This window comes from Micromesistius poutassou, assembly GCF_964030765.1.
Source record: "Micromesistius poutassou genome assembly, chromosome: 16".
Classification (NCBI taxonomy): Eukaryota; Metazoa; Chordata; class Actinopteri; order Gadiformes; family Gadidae; genus Micromesistius; species Micromesistius poutassou.
The window spans coordinates 15927201-15946049 of record NC_140286.1 but is presented as its reverse complement, the minus strand read 5'-3'; the positions used below and the strand labels follow the sequence as shown (position 1 = coordinate 15946049).

General features: G+C 42.0%; 2 protein-coding genes across 5 annotated transcripts; one reads left to right on the top strand and one right to left on the bottom strand.

Moving 5' to 3' along the window:
- The first annotated feature begins 4728 nt into the window (after positions 1 to 4728).
- On the top strand, positions 4729 to 12929 carry LOC311361382 (caspase a-like). Of its 4 annotated transcripts, none has more exons than XM_084481547.1 (10): positions 4729 to 4789; positions 8591 to 8653; positions 9810 to 10094; positions 10691 to 10735; positions 10826 to 10914; positions 11144 to 11317; positions 11397 to 11631; positions 11763 to 11948; positions 12121 to 12230; positions 12411 to 12928. In XM_084481547.1, exons 2-10 carry the CDS (start codon positions 8647 to 8649, stop codon positions 12516 to 12518), a joined length of 1239 nt encoding a protein of 412 aa, XP_084337673.1. In that variant the 5' UTR covers positions 4729 to 4789; positions 8591 to 8646; the 3' UTR covers positions 12519 to 12928. The 4 variants fall into 4 exon arrangements, with proteins under 4 accessions (XP_084337673.1, XP_084337671.1, XP_084337672.1 ...); XM_084481545.1 differs by having other exon boundaries at positions 10688 to 10735; positions 12411 to 12927; XM_084481546.1 differs by having other exon boundaries at positions 4734 to 4798; positions 10688 to 10735; positions 12411 to 12927.
- A 2567-nt stretch (positions 12930 to 15496) lies between these two features.
- LOC311360703 (caspase-1-like) lies at positions 15497 to 18469 on the bottom strand (the record flags this gene model as incomplete). Its single annotated transcript, XM_084480812.1, has 6 exons — positions 17698 to 18469; positions 16886 to 17170; positions 16422 to 16469; positions 16243 to 16331; positions 15840 to 16013; positions 15497 to 15760 (listed from the first exon to the last, which is right to left on the bottom strand). Exons 1-6 carry the CDS (start codon positions 17702 to 17704, stop codon positions 15497 to 15499), a joined length of 867 nt encoding a protein of 288 aa, XP_084336938.1. The 5' UTR covers positions 17705 to 18469.
- Between the last annotated feature and the right edge of the window lie 380 nt (positions 18470 to 18849).

Below are 18849 nucleotides of genomic sequence, written 5' to 3'. Positions count from 1 at the left end.
ACTGTATGTGTCATGAAAACAATGAGACAACGGCTATAACAAAACCTTTATGATGTAGGACTCATAAATCCAACTTACCCCCTTTCCAAACTGCCAAACGAGAGGAAGTCTGGGCGTGTGCGACCCCAATTAGCGCCCCATCGGAACCAACAATAAATGACAAGTGGAACTAAATAAATAATGTATCATGTTACAGGTCAAACATTTGGGGAAATTCACTATAAACCAACATTTGTTTTATCATACTGTTACATATGCATAATAATTTTGTCATAGAGGCTACTGGGGGCTGTGTGGGCCCTTATAATTGTCATAACCTTTCCCCCCTATACGACGGCGCTGCATAGGCCAATGTGTGGCGCTGCGCCACAGATTGAACAACGAGCGCCACAAATTGGCCGTTTCTCAATTTGCGTTCTCGTGTGTTCTCGTGTACTTGCGTTCTCGATAAACGTCATCAGTGGTAGCCCAAGCACTGTTCCAATTCCAAGTACGCGAGAACGCGAGTACTGTCGTAAAACCCGGAAGTGTTCTCGATGCGTTCTCGATGAGGCTGTTCTACCGAGGATGCATCGGAGGTGACTCGTGTGGACTTGGGACCGTTAAATATCCCAGGATGCATCATCGAGTCCGCTGCTGTTCCAATTGCAGGTGCGTACTCGCGTTCTCGGAAGTCCGTACTTGAAAGTCCGGACTTGCCAAGTACGTACTTCCAAGTCCGCGAGAACGTAGTCCGCGTACTTGGTATTGAGAAACGGCCATTGATTCCGCTTTTCTTATTTATTTTTACTTGAACGCGATTTTTAAATGTAACTCCGCCAGCCCGTAATCGCGCCCCCGTAATGCTGCCAGTCCGACGTGCTCCCATTCCGACAGTCCTGTGCGCGTATGCAAATTAGCCATGTGCGCCAAACAGAAGAAGGGCCCTATCTTGCGCCCGGCGCAATTGACTTTCTACACCGACGCATGTGTCGTTGCTAGTTTGCACCCGGCGCAAAGCTGATCTTCCCCCGCAGCAACCAGGTACTATGGAAGCATATATGTAGTAAAATTCAAATTGCAATGCAATTTGCAATTTGCAATTCAATAAGTCATTACATTGTGCAATTTACAATTCATTATGCAATTTAATAATGTAATTTGTAAATACGTTATTCAAAGTGTATTTTAATATGCAAAGTGACAATGAAATCCTCAATAAAATTTGCAAAAGTTATAACAATAAAAATAGAATAACATTTTGTCAAATTCTTTGAGTTCCTTTATTCAAATTGAAAAGCTATAGCGTCCCCGTGATTGCAATGCACTTCGCCACGCTCCGTGTGTTGCAAAATTCAAATGACATTTCAATCTGCAAAACACTTTGCAAAACGTATCAGCCAATCGCGTCTGGGCGGGAACTACGTCACTTGCTCGTCAGACCAGCTGATCATCCACGCACGTTGCAATTTATTTTCTATGCCTAGCATTGTGCCAGATTTGACTCTTAATAGGTCTATGGTTTGACTGAGTTTACGTAATTATAACTGAAAATGGCGGAAAAGACGGTCTGGCAGCTGCTGCGGGATAAATAAATAAATAAATTGCAACGTGCGTGGATGATCAGCTGGTCTGACGAGCAAGTGACGTAGTGTGCATTTCCCACATCCGAGTACAGAGGCATGTTGGCGATAGGAAAGTCCAAGGCTTTTGCTGCAGTCTGATCCGGTAGTCAAAGTGCCAAAATGTATTGTTGAATCGAGCGATGGAGGTCGACGGAAACAAACAATATATTCTAAAGTATTACGACTTATGAATTAAGTCGTTTTTGCCACTGCCTAGCGGAGCTTCCTGAAACACGACCTCTCTCTCTCTGCTGCCTCTTATCAATGTAGCCAAACGACAAGCGAAACGACAACCCGTGAGACGAAGCCAGAGAATAATTCTATCACAATAGACCTTTTTAATCTTTATTTAATCACTATTTAATCATAGTCTGGGGCAAATATAACGAAAGATCAACCTAAATGTAGCCGATTCAAGGTTAGAATTGTGTCTTTTGCAAGGCCAACGGTCAACAATGGGACGGTCTGATCAGACTGTCCAGTTAGTGTTTATTGCTTTTAGATTTTTCTTATTTTTAACATAATTAATGGATTGTGTAGGCGGAATTATGTTCAGGTACATGAGAGAATTATGTTCAGGTACATGAGAGAATTATGTTCAGGTAGGCCTACATGAGAGAATTATGTTCAGATACATGAGAGAATTATGTTCAGGTACATGAGAGAATTATGTTCAGATGCATGAGAGAATTATGTTCAGGTACATGAGAGAATTATGTTCAGGTACATGAGAGAATTATGTTCAGATGCATGAGAGAATTATGTTCAGGTACATGAGAGAATTATGTTCAGGTACATGAGAGAAATGCACTCCAGCAAAGTTTACGAATCCAAATCTCTTAATATGAAGGATCAAACCTTCAAATTAATAAAGTAACCAGAGCCGGCCCTGTGTTGGATCAGACCTTCATATTAATAATTAATATTATTAATAATATAATAACTAGAGTCAGCCCTGTGTTGGATCAGGCCAAAACCTTCATATTAATAAAAGATACTGTTGTTGACCAGTGATCAATGATTTGATAAGCTGAAACAAGGATTATAATGTAAAGACATCACCAAACTTTCCGATATAGAAAAATTGAAAAAAAAAATGGAATTAATGAATTTTTAAAAAGTGTAAAGATACCAGCAGGTCATGAGAGGGTTCCTCTAAGTAAACCCTTTTGAAGGTCTCTGTATCGCGTTTGGAGAAAAGCTCTTCTACATATTAAAGTGATGGGAGATAGGATTATTCTCAACACTAAATTGTTGATGATGGTTAATCTGCACGCATGAAACACACGTCATAGAAATTTGCAATGTCAAAGAAAATATTCTAACCTATAAAAAATCTGCTGTTATCCTCAAGGAAGTGTGAGGGAAAAACTAAAGTATATGGAATCGGTGCAAATCCACTTCAATAGTTACTATAAACTATGGAAGGTGAGCTGTGTTTATCTTAATGCTCAAGGGACAAACCGTTGAATTTTTCTGTATGATAGGCATGGGTTTTTAGAATTATTGATCTGAACTGCAAACAAGATTTAAATGAACTATCAAGGTTGTTTGTTTTAAGGACTTTTTTTTATGTTGTGAGTGAACAAGTTTATCTTCACCCCAATAAAGACAAGTTGAATGAATCAACTATCATGTTTGCACATTGTCATTTAAAAGAGCCTTTTGATTTCTCTTCCAGGGGAGCTTCGAAGGGTCTGTGCTGACTTTGTGCAGAGAGTTTCAGACCCAGTTTTCAAAAGTCTCCTGGATGACCTTTGGAAATATGAAGTGTTGAGTACTGAGGAAAAGAAGTCTGTGATGCAGGACAAGACAAACACAACAGACCGGGCACGTTGGGTGATCGAAACGGTGACCGCCAAAGGGGACACAGCAAGTCAGATAATGATCGATAGCATGAAGAAGAGGGACAAACACTTATGCATCACCCTGGGTCTGATCTCTGCTCCTACTGCTGGTGGGAGAAGAAAGATTTAACCGTCGACTTTAGGTAATTGAACACATGTTTAGAATAGGACCTCCTGCCTGTGCTAGTACATATACATACATATACACATATATATACATACATATACATTACTTCTAACCCCTATACATACATACATACATACAGGCAGGCAGGCAGGCAGACATACATACATACATACATGCATACATACATACATACATACAGTGGACTAAGCTTTTCCTCTCAGGTACCTTGTATATTCAGATATAGGAGGTTGTCAGGCTGGCTTGTAACCAGAAGGTTGCTAGTTCAATCCCTTTTGTGTGTCCCTGAGCGAGACCCCTAACCCTAACTGCTCCAGATGAGCTGGCTGTCACATTGCATGGTTTACTCCACCGTGTGTATGATGGTTGTAAGTTGCTTCTCTAAATGTAAATATAGATACGATTTTTAAAGTATATATTAAGTATAGATAAGTATTTTTTCTATTTTCTATTTTTTTCTATTATTTCTATTTTTTCGTTGAGTGTGTAGTCAACATAATAGCGACGCACGCACACACAAACACACGCGCAAAACACACACACACACACACACACACACACACACACACACACACACACACACACTAGGGTGACCAGACAGTCCCCGTTTTCAGTGACCTGTCCCCGGCTACTGCTGTCCCCGGAAATGTCCCCGGATTTCACTGTGACTGAAAGAAAGATCCGACCCCCCCCCCCCCCCCCCCCCCGTCAACAATCTCGTCCGACCGCAACCCCGTACCCCCCCCCCCCTCCCCGTCAACAATCTCGTCCGACCGCAACCCCGCACCCCCCCCCCCCTCAACAATCCCGTCCGACCGCAACCCCGTACCCCCCCCCCCCCCCCCGTCAACAACCTCGTCCTCGTCCGACCGCAACCCCGTACCCCCCCCGCCCCCCCCCCCCGTCAACAACCTCGTCCGACCGCAACCCCGTACCCCCCCCCCCCCCCCCCCCCCCCCCCGTCAACATTCCCGTCCGACAGGGGGATGGGGCTGTGTCTCCGTTTTAGTTTTCTATGACAAAAACTACGTGTTTGGAGGTTTTTACACCGCTGAACCCAAAATGTCCCCGGATTTTGTCTCAGAAATCTGGTCACCTTAACACACACACACACACACACACACACACACACTTGACACACAAGACATTTAGGACAGGACATGATACGACAAGACAACAGTGCAATGGGAATGGTAGGTGCTGTAAGTAGTAATACTGATAATGATGTTATATATAATGATAATGATGTTAATATAATATGAATAGCAGAAGAAGTGCAAACAGTGCATTCAGTAGTCTGTCTACAGCGAGTCGACCAGCTGTTTGATTCGTTCCGTGCCTATAGGCTGGGTAGAACGGAGCACAACAATGTATTGTAAAAGCTCTTTGAAGGTCTCCCATACATGAAATGGATTCTTGTATATAAATGTTTTACTGCAAAAGTAGATCAATTGATAAGATATTGTGACCCATTAAAAGTGCATTTATAGCCAGGCCGAATGGGAGTACACCTGAACCTGGAGTTCAATAATGTTAATAATGATTAACAGATGAATTACTGCTTTGTGTTGTCAAAATCCTTATCAGGGTGCAAATAAGCAATAACTCTGAGGTAGGCCTACCTAGAGAAGCCGAATAGGTTAGACCACAGAGAATTCTTTAGGTTAAGATGTTAAGAGTTGATACACCTCAGCTCATGTAGTTTAATAATGCCAGCTGATGGTAGCTTGATGAATATCGGGTGCAGTTTGTAAACTTTTGCTGCTGAATACACTTGTTCCAGATTTAGCTCGAGCTTTGCTTCATTTACCTAACCCCTCCAAAAATAAATTTCCATGTCACTTTTTCCACATATATAAATTTTGAATTATACGTTTTATATTATTATATATATGTATTATATATATATATATATATATATATATATACATAAGTATATGCATACATATATATGCATACAGGTGCATCTCAATCAAGAATATTAGAATAGAATATTGTGGAAAAGTTAATTTCAATAATTCAATTTAAAAAGTGAAACTCACATTATATAGATTCGTTACACCCAAAGTTAAATATTTCAAGCCTGTATTTGTATCAATCTTCATGATTATGGCTTACAGCTCATGAAAACCCAAAATTCAGTAGGCCTATCTCAGAAAATTAAGAATATTGTGATGTGAAAAAGTTAAAGATTGGAGACTCAAAGTGTCCCACCCTATTCAGCTCATTATCTAAAAATACCTGAAAAGGTTTCCTAAGCCTTTTTCTCACTATGGTCCAGTAGGCTTCACAATCATGGGGAAGACATTCATTGACACCCTCCACAAGGAGGCTAAGCCTCAAAAGCTCATCGCTAAAGAGGCCGTTCACAGACTGGTAGAACATCCACAGGTGTTTCCAGATGTTGAATGATCGCAGCCTCCGCAGTACAGTCTGCTTTGGGCTTTCCGGTGTATGTACGTTATGTTCACAATATCTAGCAGTAATTCTTATTCAACAAACTGCCAAACTGGAGAAGGTGGAAAACGGGTCTCGTCCTGACCTGACGTCGTTCAGACAGCTGTCCTGCGGCCAGTTTTAAAAATGTTTGTTTGGAATTGATAGTAGGCTACAATATATATTACATATAGGGCCTATAATATAGTTATTTTTATTTAACATTCAGCCAGATTGGCATTATTATAACGGTCAGAAACAGTGTTATTATTAGTTATTAGTAATTGTGGAATACATGTGCAATTTTTTTTTTTTTTTAATGTCTGTGTTGAGTTGAAGCCTTCAAGCCAGAAGTGAATATCATGTAGTCTTTACACATGACATGCAGACAAATAAAAACACAAAAGCACACCATACTCAAGGTAAAAATACTAATACTGTTGGAATCGTATCCCTTCTCCTTTAAAAAAAAAAAGATAGATATATATATAAAGGAATGCGTAGCCTACACATAATAACTCTAACTCTACCTACGAGATCCTCGGGGTCTGCGAGGGACCGATATGCAGTCCTGCATATCAACACAGTCTAATCTAGGCCTACAGACAATCTGCTGATACAAAACATGGGTTTGCACTTCTGAATAATCCAGTAGGCCTAATAATAATATTCCCCCTAAAGATGAACTCAAGGGGCTGATTGCTCGTGTTTTAAATAGGATTGCTCGTGTTTTAAATAGCTTTCTTAATTGTCCCAGTGTGTTATTTATATATATTGAAATGTTGTTCTGTTTGTTTGACCGACTGTTTATATATATTGTACATTTGTATTTCTGTTTTTATTTGAATGTTGTAATCTGTGTTGCTCGGACGCTTCCTCCAGAAGACAGGTGAGGGGTGGTGGTAGTTCGTTTTGCTGCTGGGCGGGCTTCTAAAATAAACAATAGGCGTGGTTTATAAGAATCCTGGGCCCCGTTTCCCGAAAGCATCGTTAGCCTAACGACGTCGTTAACACCGTCGTACGATCATCGCAGAATTTTCGGACCGTTTCCCGAAAGCATCGTTACGTAACGACGTCGTTAAAACCCTCGTAGCTAACGACGCCTACAGGGGTACTCGTTAAGCACTAGGATGCATCGTTACTATAGCCTCAGTGGAGTCACCAGCTGGACATTCCGTGTATTGGATGTGTTTTATTAAAACACGTCATCCAATACCACTGATTATCCAGCTGGCGCTATTTCGCAATAGCCCAAAAACAGTGGTTCCCGCATTACTCGTAGACTACTGTTAGATTTAAACAGCAAAGACAGAGACATGTTAGAAGTCAACACAAATATAATTTATTGCAGCAATTTAAAATTCCAAAAATAAATGTACCGATGAAACGCCACGTCACAAGGCATATAATAAAATCAAATGATTCCGTTCCTTGTGTGGGAGGTCGCTTGCGAGCGGCACTTGCTGTCTCCCTCTGATTTTAATTCAACCATCGTGGTTAAAATGTCCTCATATTGATCAATGACAGAAGACATACTGTATATGAATCATGCTGAAACCAGCGGGTGTCGGATAATTTCTGCAGGCGTTTTTTGTTGCGATTGTTTGACATAAAGCACTGTAGGCGCGTCGGTGAGGCTGTGATGAAGTTCACTATTTATTGGACCGTGTCTAGACAGTTACGAACTCCCTGACCTTAGTGGAGTGCACAATCGCCAAGTTGAGAGCGTGGTTTTCTGTACGTAGACTGCTGCGGGAAACTGTGCTGCGATGCGTGCCATTCCCGCTTACATTGCCCGCACCATCATACCCCCTGCCCAACAATATGGGCAGGAATCGATCTAGACCAGCAACAGCAATAGCCATGTCAATGCCTCTGCGTTTGAATGATAATGAATGAATGGAACGTTGCATTTTTAACGTTGACTCCAAAGTTTCTAGAGAGTGCGCGGCGCGTCAATCACTGAATGAATGACAATGAATGAAACGGAATGCAGGAATCAGAGAAAGTCTGCCCTCTTTGCGGCGCAAAGCATGTTTCAGAAATCAGCACATTTAAATAAATGCTATAGGCCTAGTTGTCATACAGACACATGATATTTTTTATTTTTTTAATATGGAATTATTTCAGGGGAGAAAATGCCGTGAAACAATGTACGCACGGTGCGTTCGGGATTAGGACTGATATAGCATATGTCGGCCTAGACCTTATAAATTGTGTTTTAATATTTGTAGCATTCATCTTAGTCTATTCTTTTCGTAGGCTTCTCTGCTGTTGGCCTTGATGGGGAGATATTTTTTTGCTGCCACAAAATATAGTTTAATCCAACAACATTCCTGCGTCTCCCTCCTACGGAGCCCATTTCAGCACCGTGTCAGTAGACAGCTACAAGCCTACGACGTCGTAAGAGCAGAGCACGCGCGTTCATGTTAAGATGAGTTTCGGGAAACGCTCCCCTAAAATTAACGATGCTGCGTGAGATCCATCGTACGATGGATCGTACGAGCGTGGATCCATCGTTATCGGGAAACGGGGCCCTGATCTCACTCTTCTTCCAGAATAAGGAAGCTTCAAAACAAAAGTTAAATCGAAGAGCGGAGAAGCCACGTAAGCGATGGAAGGTAGGCCGTGTTTTACATAGCATGTACAGTTTATGCACGTTTATTTTTTTGCACGGGGGGGAGGGGGGGGGGGGGATCCACTTTGAGATCCACGGAGAACCAACGGAGTCGTTCATTTGGATCTTTGTATTTATGCCTGCTATTTCATTTTAAAACAGGCCGAAGACGAATTGATATTGACTATGTGGCATTCGACGGTCGAGGGACCAATAAGATAGTTTAGTTTAGTTAAAGAACTAGTGACAAGTTGCCAACAACGCCACCCCAGGAATTTCACCTGGAGAGTTAGATTAACCTAAGTTAAGTTAAGTTAAAGCACACAAGTTCGTTACTAATGAAAGCTTGAGACTGGGTCCAGCATACAAATTCAATTCCTTTTTAATTAACAATATATATAATCTTTAAACATGACTTCTCAATAAAAGTATGTTCACACGACCACACTAAAGTGAACACACACACACACACACACACACACACACACACACACACACACACACACACACACACACACACACAAACCAAACACAAAATACACAAAAAGGGGAGGGCAAATAACTAAATGGGGTTTAAATCAGGGTTAAATCGCTTAAACCCACAACTTAAACAACCCCAATAAATGCAAACAAAAGAAAACTAACAAAGAAATTAAATCAAAAGTAATGGAGATTTATCCCAACTGATAAATCCAAATAAGTTAGTAAAGCAATTAAGCCAAACCAAAATAACTAAGAAAACTAATTAAACCAAAACAAACATGCAAAGCAACCCACCAAACACAAATAATATCATCAATAAGATCAGTTAGAAGTCGGCTAAATGAATAGATTAAGATAATGAGACTGAGGATGAGGCAGCAATCACCATACTCGGTGGCAGGTACAGCACAGTAGGAGATGCAGAGTAGGATGGATGTGTTGGCTATATAAACCAGTGGACAAAACAGCAGCCGGCCAACAGCAGCGTGAAGGGGGGGGGGGGGAACGTGCTGGCAGAAACCGCCCACACACACGTCAACCCTGCCATAGAAAAATACATTTGTTCTAGAGGCTGAACAACAACTGTAGTAACTTGAGTTAGCGTCATCTTATGGGGGGGGGGGGGACGTCTGGACGTCTATTGTAAATGTAATATTGCCTTTTGCATTCTGTTTCAGAGCTAAAAAGGATCCGTACAGGATTTGTGGCGAATGTCGGAAAAGCAACTTTGAAAGGTCTGCTGGATGACCTTTGGGAGAAGAAAGTGTTGAGTACCGACGACAAGGACACTGTGTTGGAGGCTCAGACGGTCAGAGCGGACCAGGCCCGGTGTCTGATCGACATGGTGATCGGGAAAGGGCCGAGAGCAAGTCAGTTGATGATTGATTGTATGTTGAAGAGGGACGAGCCACTATACATCAACCTGGGTCTGATCGTCCCTCCCAGCCCTGCTGAACGTGTGGGTGAGTTGTAACTAGGATCAATTGGTTTTCTCAATAAGCCCTGCCCACTTTATTCTGACAAAGGCCTAACACGAACCAGAGCAACGGTTCTTTATCCTTTCATCTCCTGGGATCCAACCATTAATTATTGTCTTTTCAGGACATTTGTTTAGACTGCATATCCAAAGCCATTCTCCCTACTTTGTTGAAAAGTGTTAAATAATTATAAATTAAATACCCGAACAGCACAGCAGCAGTCTAATGTTAGGTTTTTTTTACGATTAAATTTGTTGTTGGATGAAGCCTTTGGTATTACAGTTATGTTGCAATGAATTGACTGTTTCAGAATTGACTGCTGAATTGAATATATCTGCACCTCAAACAGATCTGACCTGAGGAGAATAAAGGGTGGCTTCAGTCTTGAGGAATGAAGAAAGATTTTTTAAACACTAAAGTCACAACATTGTATTCACTGCATTGGTTTTATTGCAAACGTCAGTTGTGAGACATATATATTCCCCTGTAATGTGAGTTCAAATGCCTTTGATATGAGACATGAAATAAAACATTTTATAAATCTCTGCTTGATGTTTTTTCTTTCATTAACATTCTAGCAGGAAGCCTTTTGGCTGGATCTCAGGAGGTTAACGCATCGTATAAAGGTGACTTGCTTGCTATTATTCAGATCAAATTTGTCAAGTAAAACACTGCACCAATTGTACGAGTGACCTTTATTTTCTGGATTCTGGAAGTTTCCCCAACAGAGACGCAGGGCAGGACCTCTGAACTCATCCACAGCTCTGAGCAGTTCAAGACAGAGAAGCTGAAGGACAGAGACAACGTTAGTCCTTCCTCTGCCCTTTAAAGGCTGTTATTCCTCTAACATTGACTTCATGTGTTTTAGCCATAAACATGCCTAACAGTTATCTGGTGGGTTGTTCTGATTGGTATAGGCTCATATAATTTGATGTGAACTATCAAGGTATCAAACAATCAGATAAGATAATGCATACTGTATCAGTAATATGTCATGCACCGGTTTCCTTTATTATATTGAATGATGTGGTCAGATATACGCCGTCAAGGCCCCAGCCACCAGGACGCGCGTGGCTCTGCTGATCACCAACGTGCGCTTTGTCCATGGGGGAAATCGGGATGGTGCTGAGAAAGACGAGCAGGATATGAGCAAACTGCTGAGCTCACTGGGCTACACCGTGGAGCCACACAGAGACCTCAGCGGGCCGGTACGTTGGGCCCATGAGATATCATGTGATCTGTGGTCCTGCCATGAGTGTCTCGTTGACTGATTCATGTTCTGCACAGGAGATGGACAAGGTCGTCAAAAGGTTTTCTGAAGACCCCCGCCTGGCCACGACAGACTCTGTCTTTGTGGTCATCATGTCCCACGGGGTGAAGGGAGCCATTTTAGGTGTCAAACACAGCGACGCAGACCCCGACCTGTTCCCCATTGACAATATCTACAAACACTTGGATTCTAATCATTGTCGAAATCTGGTAGACAAACCCAAAGTCATCATCATCCAAGCCTGCAGAGGAGGTGTGCTTGGGGTTCCTTTTTCCATTTGAACTTACCATAACCATAAACCTGTTTTACCATATTACGTTTTAAATGATTCCGAAACCTTGAGTGAAGTACTGGTCTACTACATTCACTGTATTCTCTTCCAGATAAAGATGGGTCTGTGATATTCATGGATGGGCCAGGGTGCGCCCCAGGGCCGGCCCCGGTAGTGCAGATGGACGCGGCCCTCCCACCTCACCTGACGGACCCTGTGGAGGAGGACATCGAGGAGGATGCTCTCCGCAGGGTGCACAAAGAGAAAGACTTGGTTTCGCTTTTGTCCTGCACCGACGGTGAGTTGATTCATTTTTGTCTGTGCTGATCAAGTTTACTCTTCGTTACAGAAGCCTGAAGTGCAACTTTAAAAAGAAATAGGCTGAGGATACAAAACAAACTGGAACTGTTCGAATTAGGACTGTTTCTCTGATCGATGACTTCTAATGATCTTTTCACTCTGCTCCGCAGATACGGTGTCGTATAGACATACAGAGGAAGGTTCTTTTTTCATCCAACACATTGTGGAGATCTTCAACCTCCACGCACACAAGGACCACATCGACGAACTCTTCAGAAAGGCAAGTCACTCCGATCGTTCTGGTTAGGCTGGCGTGCGGAGTGAGTGTCCTTCTCTCAGGCCGATATCTGGTTGTTTGCTGGACAGCCTCACATTCCCGTCCATCCAGATAGAGCCGACCACGACCAACAGCCATGTAGTTGTTTCATCCTAGTGGTTGCGTGTGCTCTCCATCCCACAGGTCCTGAAGCGTTTTGAAGATGAAGCTCCTTCACCCACAAGAAGACAGATGGCTGTCAAAGACCGATGCACCTTAACCAGAAACCTTTACCTCTTCCCCGGTCTTTAGAATCAGGCTCCACGGTGACCGGTGGGAAATGGTTTGAACACTTTACATCACTGTCACGTAACGTGGTGTCGCAAAATCAAACCGAAACCTTGATTCCTAACAGCTAATCGATTGCTGAAGGTGCAATCACAATAATGACGTAATATGAGATATGTGATGTATGAAATCAACATAAATGTTAATCTCACAGTAAATCTACTAACATCCTTTCCCTCCATTTAGATTAAGACCATTGTGTTTATTTAGATAATCTTGAAATATTGTGGAGTATAATACATAACACAGTAAAGATGATGAAATGTCTAGAATACATTTGTTTGTACGTGGATGTTAATGACAAATATACATGGCATTATACTTTACATGATGTGATTGGATCCATTTCATAACGGTTGTTATGTTTATGTATAATTATTAAATGGAGAGTGATGCACAAAACCAGTGTTATTGTTTTTTGAGACAAACTTTATTAAGAAAAATAGTACAACATAAAGAAACATTAGAAGTAAACAAATAAAACCAAACCATCACAGCACAAAGGCCACATAGGCAACACGTTAACATGTCTTAGTAGCTTCACTGTCGCCAGTTTGTGATAACTGAGGGGTGTTCCAAGAACGGAAGTTTGACAAACACAGAGTTAACGCCGAACTCTAGGTTGATTGATTCTGTGCCGACTAACCCAGAGCTGTCGGTTCCACAGCACCGGTTATGAATTAGTTCAATCAACACGGGGTTGGTTAACACAGGGTTGTGCGCGTTCACGGCAAACCTATAAAGACGATTTTTTTCAAAATGGACATGACATTGCTATTCAAGGTACTAATTATATTATTTTTCCTCCCTCAGCAACTAAAGAATAAAAATTATGGAAGAAAAGTGTTTGGTGTGTGTTTTTTTTTTTTAATTGAAATGATTTCTGCAAATGTGGTCTCGCATCCTTTGTCAGCCCTTACAAACATTTGCGGAATGTGTTCCTCCTCGAGGAACGGGTCAAAGGGGGGAGGCATCTCTTTGCGCAGAGTGGCTATATTGTGGAGGACGGCGCATGCAACAATTACATCGCATGCCCGTTCCGGACAAACTCTTAGTCCACGTAGGCATTGGAATCTGGACTTCAATATCCTGAATGTATTTTCAATCTTAACGCGGGTTCTGCTGTGTGCCAGGTTAAATGTTGTCTGTGGTCCAGGAGCGGGATTAGGGTACGGGGTGATGAGCGTCGGGAGGCATGGATACCCTCGATCTCCTAGACAGGCATCACCAAATGGCGGACCGCGGTCCAGGTCCGGACCCAGTGACTTCTGCCCGGACCCGTTAAAATTATATTAAATAAAAAATCTAGTTAATACGACAGGAGCGTCATCAATAGCCAAGCCAATCAAATTGATTGTTTGCCTTCCCGCACGCACCAGAGTGAGAGTGAGGAGATGAGAGATGGCTTGCTCAAAAGTGAGAAAAGTAGAAGGTGAAAACCGAACTTTTAAAGATGAATGGACAGACAAAAACATGTTCGTTCTGCCTGCAGCCAGTTCTAAACCGCTGTGTCTCATATGCTGTGAAACTGTGGCGTTAATAAAAAAAAAAGTGGCAACGTTAAGCGTCACTATGAGACCAAACACGGGTCGTTTGAGGAAAGGTACCCGCAGAAGTCTGCAGTGAGGGCAAGTAAAATGATCGAACTGAAAGCACAGTATGGCAGGTCTACCCGTGTCCTCACGCATACATTTACAGGCCGGCCAGCAACGTGCAAATGAGTGTTCATTAAAGATTGCGTGGATTTTGCAACACAAGAAAGTGTCACGACTCAAAACGGGAATCAATTGCAGAAAGGATTTATTCACAAACAGTCCAGCGGGCAAGTCAGATCCAGGTACAAGCAGAGTTCATCAACGGGCAGGCAGGCAGACGGTAGCAGACGTACAGGTACAGGCCAGAAATCCAAAACCAATGGGCAGAAGACTTAGTCCAAAACAATATATAATAGTAAACGGTAGATCTCTTTTAAAGAGTTTACGTGGCAGTCAGGAACACACAGGACATCACGTGACGATCTGACAAACTGAACAGAAAGGGCAGTGCTTAAATACTCTCCCAATCAAAACCAAAATGAGAAACAGGTGAACAGAAAATGGAGGGAAACCAACAAAGGCAGGAAGTTGCCCAAATAAGGACATGGGTGTTCAGTCCAGCAGGTAGGGGGAGACAAAAACAAGAGTCCACACGAGAATCCTGACAGAAAGCATTCAGCTATGGGACAATTGTGAAGGAGTGCTTAAATGCGGCTGCAGAGTCTTTACTTGACGGTAAACAAAAAGACGACAAATACCATTGTCAGCTACAACAACCAGAAAATCTGAACTATTAGCAGAGGATGTACTGGCACAGCTTGATGCAGCTGTTCAGAACGCAGTATGCATATCCTTATACATTGATGAGTCCACAGATGTAACGGATAATGCCCAGCTTTTGGTGTATGTGAGATTTCTTCACAAAGAGAAGAAAGATGTGTGAGGACCTGTTGGGTGTAATGCCACTTGAGAAAGATTCTGAATGTTATACTTGAAATATATTTTATTCAGGAGAAATTCAGTCTCTGTTGTCTGTTATTGATAAAAGTATATTACTTTGAAAACACTTGAAGTTTGACAATCAATTATATAGAAATGTACGTACATTGTTGATTTTATTTACATCAGGGTACACTATTTCGGGGAGGAAATTTTAGTAACTGGACCTCTTTGAATTTTAATTGAATACCCCTGTCCTAGGAGATCCCCATCGAATTGCCCTGCGATCAAATACAAACTTTGAGCTATCTTGCACAAGCACAACAATTATATGAGGTCTATGATATGTTCATAATGCAACGCACCCTGTTGAAATGTATTGCTCACATTGGATGTGTGCCATCAATGCACCCAATCAGAATCATTTAAAACGTAATATGGTAAAACAGGTTTATGGTTATGGTAAGTTCAAATGGAAAAAGGAACCCCAAGCACACCTCCTCTGCAGGCTTGGATGATGATGACTTTGGGTTTGTCTACCAGATTTCGACAATGATTAGAATCCAAGTGTTTGTAGATATTGTCAATGGGGAACAGGTCGGGGTCTGCGTCGCTGTGTTTGACACCTAAAATGGCTCCCTTCACCCCGTGGGACATGATGACCACAAAGACAGAGTCTGTCGTGGCCAGGCGGGGGTCTTCAGAAAACCTTTTGACGACCTTGTCCATCTCCTGTGCAGAACATGAATCAGTCAACGAGACACTCATGGCAGGACCACAGATCACATGATATCTCATGGGCCCAACGTACCGGCCCGCTGAGGTCCCTGTGTGGCTCCACGGTGTAGCCCAGTGAGCTCAGCAGTTTGCTCATATCCTGCTCGTCTTTCTCAGCACCATCCCGATTTCCCCCATGGACAAAGCGCACGTTGGTGATCAGCAGAGCCACGCGCGTCCTGGTGGCTGGGGCCTTGACGGCGTATATCTGACCACATCATTCAATATAATAAAGGAAACCGGTGCATGACATATTACTGATACAGTATGCATTATCTTATCTGATTGTTTGATACCTTGATAGTTCACATCAAATTATATGAGCCTATACCAATCAGAACAACCCACCAGATAACTGTTAGGCATGTTTATGGCTAAAACACATGAAGTCAATGTTAGAGGAATAACAGCCTTTAAAGGGCAGAGGAAGGACTAACGTTGTCTCTGTCCTTCAGCTTCTCTGTCTTGAACTGCTCAGAGCTGTGGATGAGTTCAGAGGTCCTGCCCTGCGTCTCTGTTGGGGAAACTTCCAGAATCCAGAAAATAAAGGTCACTCGTACAATTGGTGCAGTGTTTTACTTGACAAATTTGATCTGAATAATAGCAAGCAAGTCACCTTTATACGATGCGTTAACCTCCTGAGATCCAGCCAAAAGGCTTCCTGCTAGAATGTTAATGAAAGAAAAAACATCAAGCAGAGATTTATAAAATGTTTTATTTCATGTCTCATATCAAAGGCATTTGAACTCACATTACAGGGGAATATATATGTCTCACAACTGACGTTTGCAATAAAACCAATGCAGTGAATTAGACATGAATTAGACACAGTCTTAACATTAGACTGCTGCTGTGCTGTTCGGGTATTTAATTTATAATTATTTAACACTTTTCAACAAAGTAGGGAGAATGGCTTTGGATATGCAGTCTAAACAAATGTCCTGAAAAGACAATAATTAATGGTTGGATCCCAGGAGATGAAAGGATAAAGAACCGTTGCTCTGGTTCGTGTTAGGCCTTTGTCAGAATAAAGTGGGCAGGGCTCATTGAGAAAACCAATTGATCCTAGTTACAACTCACCCACACGTTCAGCAGGGCTGGGAGGGACGATCAGACCCAGGTTGATGTATAGTGGCTCGTCCCTCTTCAACATACAATCAATCATCAACTGACTTGCTCTCGGCCCTTTCCCGATCACCATGTCGATCAGACACCGGGCCTGGTCCGCTCTGACCGTCTGAGCCTCCAACACAGTGTCCTTGTCGTCGGTACTCAACACTTTCTTCTCCCAAAGGTCATCCAGCAGACCTTTCAAAGTTGCTTTTCCGACATTCGCCACAAATCCTGTACGGATCCTTTTTAGCTCTGAAACAGAATGCAAAAGGCAATATTACATTTACAATAGACGTGTGTGTGTGTGTGTGTGTGTGTGTGTGTGTGTGTGTGTGTGTGTGTGTGTGTGTGTGTGTGTGTGTGTACATACTTTTATTGAGAAGTCATGTTTAAAGATTATATATATTAATTAAAAAGGAATTGAATTTGTATGCTGGACCCAGTCTCAAGCTTTCATTAGTAACGAACTTGTGTGCTTTAACTTAGGTTAATCGAACTCTCCAGGTGAAATTCCTGGGGTGGCGTTGTTGGCAACTTGTCACTAGTTCTTTAACTAAACTAAACTATCTTATTGGTCCCTCGACCGTCGAATGCCACATAGTCAATATCAATTCGTCTTCGGCCTGTTTTAAAATGAAATAGCAGGCATAAATACAAAGATCCAAATGAACGACTCCGTTGGTTCTCCGTGGATCTCAAAGTGGATCCCCCCCCCCCTCCCCCCCGTGCAAAAAAAGAAACGTGCATAAACTGTACATGGTATGTAAAACACGGCCTACCTTCCATCGCTTACGTGGCTTCTCCGCTCTTCGATTTAACTTTTGTTTTGAAGCTTCCTTATTCTGGAAGAAGAGTGAGATCAGGATTCTTATAGAAACCACGCCTATTGTTTATTTTAGAAGCCCGCCCAGCAGCAAAACTAACTACCACCACCCCTTATCTGTCTTCTGGAGGAAGCGTCCGAGCAACACAGATTACAACATTCAAATAAAAACAGAAATACAAATGTACAATATATATAAACAGTCGGTCAAACAAACAGAACAACATTTCAATACACAGTATATAAATAACACACTGGGACAATTAAGAAAGCTATTTAAAACACGAGCAATCCTATTTAAAACACGAGCAATCAGCCCCTTGAGTTCATCTTTAGGGGGAATATTATTATTAGGCCTACTGGATTATTCAGAAGTGCAAACCCATGTTTTGTATCAGCAGATTGTCTGTAGGCCTAGATTAGACTGTTGATATGCAGGACTGCATATCGGTCCCTCGCAGACCCCGAGGATCTCGTAGTTAGAGTTATTATGTGTAGGCTACGCATTCCTTTATATATATATCTTTTTTTTTTTAAAGAAGGGATACGATTCCAACAGTATTAGTATTTTTACCTTGAGTATGGTGTGCTTTTGTGTTTTTATTTGTCTGCATGTCATGTGTAAAGACTACATGATATTCACTTCTGGCTTGAAGGCTTCAACTCAACACAGACATTAAAAAAAGAAAATTGCACATGTATTCCACAATTACTAATAACTAATAACACTGTTTCTGACCACGTTATAATAATGCCAATCTGGCTGAATGTTAAATAAAAATAACTATATTATAGGCCCTATATGTAATATATATTGTAGCCTACTATCAATTCCAAACAAACATTTTTAAAACTGGCCGCAGGACAGCTGTCTGAACGACGTCAGGTCAGGACGAGACCCGTTTTCCACCTTCTCCAGTTTGGCAGTTTGTTGAATAAGAATTACTGCTAGATATTGTGAACATAACGTACATACACCGGAAAGCCCAAAGCAGACTGTACTGCGGAGGCTGCGATCATTCAACATCTGGAAACACCTGTGGATGTTCTACCAGTCTGTGAACGGCCTCTTTAGCGATGAGCTTTTGAGGCTTAGCCTCCTTGTGGA

What these genes read in the sequence shown, in the direction of transcription:
- LOC311361382 (XM_084481545.1), top strand. An exon ending in CAGCCCTGCTGAACGTGTGG is followed by an intron (nt 10,095 to 10,687) that starts GTGAGTTGTAAC and finishes TTAACATTCTAG; the next exon opens with CAGGAAGCCTTTTGGCTGGA. An exon ending in ACAGAGACCTCAGCGGGCCG is followed by an intron (nt 11,318 to 11,396) that starts GTACGTTGGGCC and finishes TGTTCTGCACAG; the next exon opens with GAGATGGACAAGGTCGTCAA.